At 44.0% G+C, this 9764-nt stretch overlaps 1 protein-coding gene across 1 annotated transcript in view; it reads right to left on the reverse strand.

The window, feature by feature from the left end:
• Sypl2 (synaptophysin like 2) overlaps positions 1-5396 on the reverse strand; it is a 15551-nt gene extending 10155 nt beyond the window's left edge. The window contains exons 1-2 of the mRNA XM_031375178.1: positions 5120-5396; positions 4877-4951 (exon numbers count right to left, since the gene is read on the reverse strand). Coding sequence (XP_031231038.1) covers positions 4877-4951; positions 5120-5173 — 129 coding nt within the window. The 5' untranslated portion in view covers positions 5174-5396. The remainder of the gene's footprint in view (positions 1-4876; positions 4952-5119) is intronic.
• Between the last annotated feature and the right edge of the window lie 4368 nt (positions 5397-9764).

The raw sequence follows: 9764 nt of genomic DNA on the forward strand, positions 1-9764 counted from the left end.
AAAAAAAAAAAAAAAAGAAGAAGAAGACGTTTATGCCTTAGAACTATACTGCTCAACATATAATGTCCAACCAACTATGGCTATTTGGATTACTTCAAAGAAAATGAAACAAAAGCTAAGATTCAGCTGTCAATCATACCAGCCACGTAGCAAGCGCTCGACAGTCACGTGCGGCAAAGCACTTCTCTACTGGCCAGCATGGACTGCAGAACTTTTCCATCATCTATTAAAATTCTAAGTCTCATTTCAGTTCTGGAAACAGAAGTCCTCTTTCCCCTGATTAAGTTACATTCTCAAAGTCATATTTAGCTAACGTGAGAGCTGGCCTTCAAGCTCACATCTTCTGAGTCCCTGTTCTGAGCTTCATTCATTCATTCATTCATTCATTCATTCATTTGATACTAAGCATCTACCTTGTGCCCTGATGCTATTGATATGGAGCTGAGTAAGAATCTGCACTGTGGTCCCTAAGGTTGAAGAGGAGGTGTCTTCTGTATGTGCATCTTACAAGGAGAGAGGCGTGTGCTCTGCCCCAAGCTGCAGGAGCAGAGATACCTGTCCAGACCATTCATGGCTCCAAACTTTTCTGTACCAGATTTGCTTCCTGCCATGACCCTGTAGGAAACTGATCCACAGGAACAAGAAGAGAAGAACTTTAAACCCTTCTCACACACACAAGGCTATGAGATAGCACATTGACCATAAAGAACAAATATGGAGTCCCCGAGAACAAGGGCATTTCCGGAGCTCAGATGCTGGGAATGGTGATATTTTGCCCACCTCCGCCTCTTCTTCCTCCTGCCTTTCCATCTCTTTGAAAAGATAGAATAACCTTCCCAGTTGGGGCTCCACTTTGGTGCTGACTGGCTTACTGTATACACTTGGGTCAACCCAAAGGACACTCACCGCCAGGGAGTTCAAGGCCTCACCGTCTATTGGTGCTATGGACTCTGACAGTATCCATTCAAAATCTCCAGCAAGGAAAAAAATGCATCAAACAAATAAAAACAAATCCCACCAATAAAATCCCACCAACTCCTTTGATCTCCACACATGCCAGGAACTTGTGCACGTACCCCATTCACCAACTCCCTCCCTCCCTCCCTCTTCCTCTTTCTCTCTCCATTTCTCTCTTGTATGATAGATCTCCGAATGCCCCTTCCCACAAAGATCATCAGCCATCATCAGGAGGACATACTTGGAAAACATTAATATGATCTATTATTTGTAAGAAATTTGAATCCCATCTGACTGAGTCACCTGGATTCTTTTGCACCGTACAATCAAACTGAAAGGTTAGCAGTGACAGTTGAGTAATCACACTGAAAGGCAACTCTAGCAGGACAGTCTACATAAGGAAGAAAGTTAGGGAAGGCTTAGGAATAGGACAGAAGAGAGAACACTGTGATCTTCAGGAATGTTCTATGCTTTGTGGATATTACTACCCATAATCCTCCCAGTAAATCTAGAGGACATGGCTTAGCCTCAGATAAGGAAAATGAAGCCTGTAGAGATTTCATCTCTTACCCGATCTTTGAGAGATGAAAAGCAGAGACTGAATCTAAGTAAAAGTTCATCTAATCTTAGATTTCCTTTTCTTTTAATGCTAGTCTTGGGGACCAATGAGATGGCTCAGTGGGCAAATACACTTGCCATGTAACTCTGGTGAGTTGGAGTTCCATCCCCAAAATCTAAATAAGGATGAAAAGAAAAAACAAACTCCTTTGACCTCCACACATGCCAGGAACTTGTGCCCATACCCCATTCACAAACTCTCTCCCTCCTTCCCTCTCCCTCTCTCCCTCTCCTTCTTTCTCTCTCCCTCTTTTACCCTCTCTCTCTCTCTCTCTCTCTCTCTCTCTCTCTCTCTCTCTCTCTCTCACACACACACACACACACTAATGATAATATAAAAGTTTTTTTAAAAAAATCCTTCCTCAATAACTTGTCTGTATAAGAGTTATGTGGCTGCACTCAGGAGGCAGAGACAAGCAGGTCTCTAGGAGCTGGAAGACAGCCTAGCTATGTAGAAAGACCCTGTCTCAAAAAAAAAAAAAAAAAAAACTAAAATAGATGGATAGATAGATAGAGCAAGCTATCAGCTAGCCTGATATAGACATGATAAAGTTCTTGAATTGGAACTGAGGTGAGATTCATTTCTTTTAATAAGTTTGGTTGATTTGGCAAACCAGGCTGAGATCTGCCTGCCTTTGTCTCCCAGCAACTGGGATTAAAGGTGTGCAACACTGCAGTCAGCTTCACTTCTAATTCTTTTTTTATTTCATTTTTTAAAAATTTATTTATTTATTTTATGTATATGAGTACACTGTAGCTGTATAGATGGTTGTGAGCCTTCATGTGGTTGTCAGGAATTGAATTTAGGACCTCTGCTCACTCCAGTCAACCCCGCTCGCTCTGGCCCAAAGATTTATTTATTATTATACATAAGTACACTGTAGCTGTACTTTAGACACACCAGAAGAGGGCGTTAGATTTCATTAGGGGTGGTTATGAGCCACCATGTGGTTGCTGGGATTTGAACTCAGGACCTTTGGAAGAGCAGTCAGTGCTCTTCCCCACTGAGCCATCTTGTCAGCCTTCACTTCTAATTCTTAAAGACACTTTAAGTCCTGACTACATCAGTTTCTTCTCACAAGGATTCTCGTAAAACCCTTGCCTTTGGGTGATAATAATAAAAGTTTTCAATTACCATTATAGTAACTACAAGACCTCTGCTTTCTGTTTCTCCTCTAGTGAGGGCTATTTCTCACACTGGTTCCTATGCACTTTTCTGTCCATCTGCAAAGATTCAAGCAAGCCAAACTCATGCCCTGAGTCTAGGCTACCTGAGATAGCACTGAAATCAAACCATGACTCCTTAGGGATGCTACTGTATGAAGCAGTGGTCCTCAGACTGCCTAATGCTGTGACCCATTGATACAGTTCCTCATGCTGTGGTGACTCCCCAACTATAAAATTATTTTTGTTGCTACCACATAACTGTAATTTCATTACAGGCTCATTCAGCTCCAAAGGGCTCTCCACCCTCAGGTGGAGAGCCACTGCAGCGAATGAAGGCTACTTCCAAGTCTATCCCCCAAAGACCTGATTTAACAGTATAAGAGCAAGGTCGTTCCTGTTTCATACAATTCCTCCCCTCTAAAGATGGAAATCATAAAAGTCAGAAAGGTCTTAATCCTTAGGGAATCAATGATGACCTTGGAAGAAGACTGGACCATTGAGCGAGGAGTCACTGTGTGCGGGAACGCTGTAGGAAGTAGTGGTGAGAACGGTGGCAGGATCAAGGAAGGAAGCTTTCTAGAATCTTCCCAGGGAAGATAAGTCCGTGGCCTTCCCAATTGTTTCCCGTTCCCTGACAATATGTCGCTTTCCAGTAGATCTACTTGTCTGGTTTAGATAGCACTTACACGTCTTGCTCCTCAGGATTGCTCATAGTGCCTCCTTACATCTGAACCCCAGTTCCTTTGAAACCTTACCTTTCCTATTCGGTCCCCTCTGGTACTCAAGTCAGAACAAGGAAGGTCAAGAGGTGAAAGAGCTCAGTCAACACTGGCCCCACTCTTGAGGCAGCAGAGAAAGTGGAAAGTCCCAGCGTTTGTTTACTCTCGGGACTCCCAGGCTGGCCTGCAGCCCATTAGGGTCTCAGGTACCCAGAGACGATCCCAAATGCACTCCAGATTTGGTGATTTCCATCCAAACCACAACCACTTAGGATTTGGTGACATCACACTAAGTCCTTCCTCCTGTGAATTCAAAGTTCTTTAGAACTCTTGGGTATAAATGGTAAATTGGTCCCTCGCTGAGTCCAGTGCTTGAGGGCCCAGTAATAACTTCATATAGAATCTGGTAACAAACAAAACCTTTTCTGCAAGAATGCACAAAATGTTCTCCAAGTCTTTACGATTTGAAACGGACTGTATCTATCCATGTTCTTAATTTATGGAGAACTTGGGTATTTGGGTCTTAGAACAGAGGGCTCATCAATGTATTAAAGTGCTAGTGAAACAAGACATTTTTTCCCACTAGACCAAAGAAGGGGAAACTGAGGCCCTGGGCCAATGAATGTTTCAAGGTCACAGGGTAAATCTAATGTTGAGCTACTATGCTGACTGGTTTGATCCATGTTTGACTAATGTTGGAAACCAGTGTCCAGAGAAGTGACAAGGTCACAGAGCTGAGTCAGGTAGCTCTAGGCCTACCATCTCTCCTTCCCTGCTCAGTGTTCTGTTATGCTAGGTGCCACATTTTCTTCTGTCTTAACTGTTTTTTATTTAATCGTTGGCCTGGGAAACTGTTCATTCATCCATTCACTTCTTTACTTGGTTATAGTTTCCCAAATTGCTCCAGTGACTTCAGCTGGGAGTCTGTCCCCTGAGTCCACCCCCAGGATTATCCAGGTCCTAGTGGGTTCCGGATGATTTCTGTAACCCTCTTCCTTCTCTGGTGCCTGCAGTAGTAGCTTTGTTCTTACTGCACAGTGGACCTTACCCTCCTTGTCCTCCTCTCCCCTCCCGCCACTGAAGAGTGGTATGTGCAGGATCAGAGTTCTGGAAAGGTTACACCCGGGTCCTCTCCTCCGAGTGAAATGTGAGCGCCCTGGGCAAAAGCGCCTTGCACATAGAAGGTCCGAATCCAGGACTCAGCATGCCTGGCTCCTCTCTCTCCTTCCAACGAGCGCTGGAGCAGCAACCCTGGTCCTCCCCTCCCCCGCCCACCTGTCGCCACCCTCCAGCCCCCACCCTTCCGTGGTGGCTGGGCCCTCTGCATCTCCCCAGCCTCCTCCGGGGCCACATTGCTTCGGGTCCGCGTCACAATCCAGGCTCCCGAAATAGCCCGGGGGTTAGGGCCGACTCACCCACTGGAGAACTTTGATGAAGCCCAGCGGCTCCTCCAGGCGCTGCCAGCGCAGCCCCAGGAGCAGGCGGTCCACCTGCAGAGACAAAGCCAAGAGGTGGTCAAGACGGCCGGCCCCGGAGGGAAAGCGTGGGTCCCCCTCTATTCACATTGCGGGGTGGGGAAGGCGGAACCGGGCACATGCGGGACATCTAGGTGGACAGGGACTAGCGAGAGTCCACCGGCCGGGCACTCGGGGCGTTACCTGCGGGCGCGGAGACTTGTCCGAGGTGCGGCCGGGGCTCTCCGTCGAGGACATGCTGGCGCGTCGGGGCGCAGTGCGGGGATTCGACTCCCTGGCCCGTAGGCTGCGGGGCGCTCGGGGGCGCTGGGGGCGGCGGGCTCGCGGCCGTGGGCAGGCCGGGCTCCAGGCTGGCGGGTTGGGTCGTGGGGGCGCTGCTGCTCGCGCTCTCGGAGGCTCTGTCCGCCGCGCTACCCCGCCGGCTGCCGAAAACCCCCGAGTCCGATTCAAACTTCTGTCAAACTCGCTGGCGGACTTGGCAGCCGAGTCACGTGGCGTGAGATCGCGAACCCTGCTCCCGCCCCTTGCTCTCCCCTTTTTTTGCGCGTAGGGCGCCTTAAAGGGACCCGTGGAGCCTGCTAGCCCGTCGGGCTGCCAGAAGGCTCCGGGTTTTTTGCCAAAAGCTTCCAGGATGGGTCCTCACTGGAACTGCCCAGCTGCTCCAACGCCACCGCCAAGGTCAGGAACCTACGCGGGATGCGTGGGCTCTAGGGCAGCCTTTTCGATTTTCCTTGGGTTCTGTGGAAGGGTTTTCTTCTTTTACATACCGTAATGACTAGAGCACACAAGGTTTTCCTAAGGCATCCTTAGTGCTTCTGCTGCAGTAATAACGGTGCTCCACCGGCCAGAACAAAGACCTGAACTATATAGACTTTTACTTCGCATCAGACATGGCTTTACTTTTCAACAACAAACGGCGTTTGGATGTTAAAGAGTTTTAGTTATCCAACTTTAAAAACTAAGAATTCGATCTCCTTTTAACCGCCAACACTATTTAAATGAGAATGAAGTCTCCGAAGAACCGTGGGCGTGGAGATTAGCGTTTGTATTGAAAACTAGGCAAAGTTGCATTTTTGATTGACTTTGAATGGACCTCATTTTCGAAAAATGTTCTGCGGTAGCCGGAAGTGAGCAGTTGTTAGTATTTCACATTAGGTTTACAAGGAGTGGAAATCTAAGTAGTAAAAGATGACTTCATTTAACCAAAGAAGCTGAATGAGCCGGTGGGCGGACCCAGGAGGGAACCAGCCTCCCTCCTTTGCTCTTAACTCTCATCCATCAAAGTCATTCTTTGATGATCTGCCACTATTCTTCCAGCATTTCAAAACCAAGGCTTTTTGATTAAACATTCTGCTGTTATTTAGAGAATTCAGCCATTGAATAAATTTCTTCCCAAACCTGGCCATGAGTGGGTGGGGTAACCAGCTAAGGCTAGGATTGAAGGAAACTTCTGCCATGAGTTACATGCAAATTTGGGCTAACTAAGGAATTGCTGAGTCCACAGATATGCCCTTAATAAATCATGGGACAGGAGAAATGGTTCAGCAGTTAGGAACATTGCTTTCTCAGAGAACCAGGATTTGGTTCCTGGAACTCACATGGCAACTCACAACCATGTGCAGTTCCAGTTCTAGGCTAGCCGTGGCCCCATCTGGCCTCTGGGCACCAGGCTTGCACATCATATGCACATATGCACATACATACCGCAGGCAAACACTCATATACATAAAGTAAGGATCAATACATCTTTTAAAAAGTATTCTGCTGTCTTAGATTCCTATTCTACTGTTATTTCTGTACTGAGGTGTAAACGCCCAAGCTACACAAATGTGAAATAATATATATTACTGTTAGTCAGTGGTGGGACACACCTTAATTCCAGCACTTGGGAGGCAGAGATAGGCTGATCTCTGAGTTCGAGGCCAGCCTGGTGAGTTCCAGATCAGGAAAGAAAGACACTGAGAAACCCTATTTTGAAAAACAAATAATATTAATAGTAAGAAAAACAAGAACAAGAAATAATGCATATTACCAACATCCACTGACCAGCCTTGTTTGCTTCAAATCCATTGCTCATCTGTCTTTTGTATCAGCCTCTCCCCCCTCAATTATACTGTATCTAGAAGTACATAGATGTTACACCATAATTTTTTCAAATTGTTTTAAACTTTATTCGATTAATATGTTTTTTTTTTACTTGCTTTTGTTTTGTGACAATCATCTGTCCTGACACATATAGCTTTAGTTTTTTGGGGATGAGGTTTTTGTTTTTGTTTTGTTTTTCATTTTAGCTGTAGAGAATTCACCACAAACATGAGCAGAGTATTTTCCTACTTGCATATTCATGAGTGTTTGGGTTGGTTTCAAAAGTCCACTCTTCAAACACACTGCTGTTACAGATGTACCTATCTTCTTGTATATGTTTTTTACACAACACTGAGTTTTCAAAGATATGTGTGTGTGTGCACACTCGTGTGCATGTGTATGTATGTCCAAATACATACCCTAGTTGTATAAACAGAACCAGGGCTGACAAGATGGTTCATGGGGTAAAAGCACTTGCATGATGATCTGACTTCGATTCCTGGACTCCAAAGCTGAAGGAAACAACAGACTCTCAAAACAGACACATGGACCAGTAATAAATACAATTTTAAAAGTTACCTGAAACAAAGATTTTGCAAAACTCATATTTTTCTATCCCATTTCATTAAGAAATCACAGTTTACCTAGAGGCAGATTTAAATTTTACGGAGCCTAAAGTCATTGAAAGACTTTATTTTTTTCTAAATTATATTGTTGTAAAGTTATTTTAAGAAGGTTTTTAATGTTCATTCATGTGTGGGTGTGTTTGTGACATATCAACTATATGGTAGTCTGAGGACTACTCACAGAGAGTTAATTCCTCCTTCTACCATGTGGATCTTAGGAATAAAACCATCTGTCTGGCCCACAAAATTCAAGTACAAAGCCTGGGCCTCATTACTTTCAAGATAATGACTTATTGTCCTTTGTTGATGGCTCATTCATAGTGAATATCTAGCAGCAATTCGATAAACACTGCAATCTACTAAAAAGTAATCTAGCAGGCTGGAGAGATGGCTCAGCAGTTAAGAGCACTGGCGGCTCTTCCTGAGGTCCTGAGTTCAAGTACCAGCAACCACATGGTGGCTCATAACCACGTGTAATGAGATCCAATGCCTTCTTCGGGTGCTCCGGTTACGTGCAGACAGAGCACTCATAAACATAAGATAAATAAATCCTAAAAAAGAAAGAAACAAAGAAACAAACAGAAACAAAGAAAGAAAAGCAAGCCAGAGCTAAGAAAGATGGCTCCACCCAAGCAGTGGTAATTCAACAAGAAAGTCTTATAGTAGAAAAGGTGGGTGTTCACTCTGAAGATAATGCAGGGTTCTCATAAATAATAAGGGTGAGATGAGAAGTTCTGCTATCACTGGTCCAGTTGCAAAGGAGTGTGCAGACCTGTGGCCCAGGATTGTATCCAGTGTAGGCAGCATTGCATAATTCTCCAGTGAATTTGTAAAATATATTCATTAAAAAGTCTTCACTCCAAAAAAAATAAAATTTGCTTTTCCTAGAATTTGAAATTATGTAGATTAGTCTTATTGAAATGAACTATTTTTTTGATTTATGTATTTTTTAGTATATGAATACACTAGAAAAGGGAATCAGATCCCATTACAGATAGTTGTGAACCACCATGTGGTTGCTGGGGATTGAACTCAGGCCCTCTGGCAGAGCAGTCAGTGCTCTTAACCACTGAGCCATCTCTCCAGCCCCATGAACTACTGAAATAGATTTCAACTAGAACTATATAGTATGACCCTTTGTGTCTGGCTTCTTTCGTTCAGTATAGTGCTTCTGTTATTCATTCACATTGTGTCAGTTTTTTGTTACTGAACAGTATTTCATACTACTTAATATGCTGCATCATGGCGTGTTTATCCATTCACCTGAAGAAAGCATATTTGGTTGCTTCCATTTCCCTTGTTCTTATTTGTAGAACCTCTGCAGATATCCATGTGTTCTTGTGTGCCTGCAAATCCCTATGTCTAAGAGAAATAGGCAGAAATGGGATTTCTAGGTAAATATAGATGTAAGTTTAACTTTGTGTTAAACAACTAAACCCTTTCCACAGTGGCTCCATTAATTCCCACTGCTAGCAATGCCCTCCCCTTGCTCTGTCTGCTTCAGAATTCAGTAGGATTCCATAGTTGAGATTTTAACCATTCTAAAATGCATGTGGCTATCCAGTTGTGGCTTCCATTTGCAGTTCCCTAGTAGTTTGCTTGGTGAGACAGAGTCTGTCTTTACTACCCAGGCTGGTCTCAAACCTCTGGGCTGAAGTGATCTTTCTACCTCAGCCTCCCCAGCAGCTCACAGTAGAGGTACACACCACCAAGCTGGTTATCTTTTCATTAAACCTATGAAATTATCCCATAACAGATATTTCAGCAGATAGTTCATGCCTGCCTGTTAGGAGTAGAGGCACATGTAATTACAAAAAGAGATGAATCCCATGTCAAATTTCTGCCTGTTAGTTTCTCTCTCTCTTTTCTTTTTCCTTTTTTTTTTTTTTTTTTTTTTTTTTTTTTTTTTTTTTTTTTTTTTAATTTAGGCAACCTGGAAACATAAAAGCCTCTTGGATTGATCACAGTGATAAATACCTGTACTTTTAGTACTTGGAAGATTAAAGAAAAAAATCATGAATTTGAGGTCAGCATGGACTACACGCCTAATGAGTTAACAAGTCTCACAAGAAAAGACTTCTTTTGGACAAGATCTTTTATCATCAGGAATCGTGCTT

This window comes from Mastomys coucha, unplaced genomic scaffold (genome assembly GCF_008632895.1).
Source record: "Mastomys coucha isolate ucsf_1 unplaced genomic scaffold, UCSF_Mcou_1 pScaffold16, whole genome shotgun sequence".
Taxonomy (NCBI): domain Eukaryota; kingdom Metazoa; phylum Chordata; class Mammalia; order Rodentia; family Muridae; genus Mastomys; species Mastomys coucha.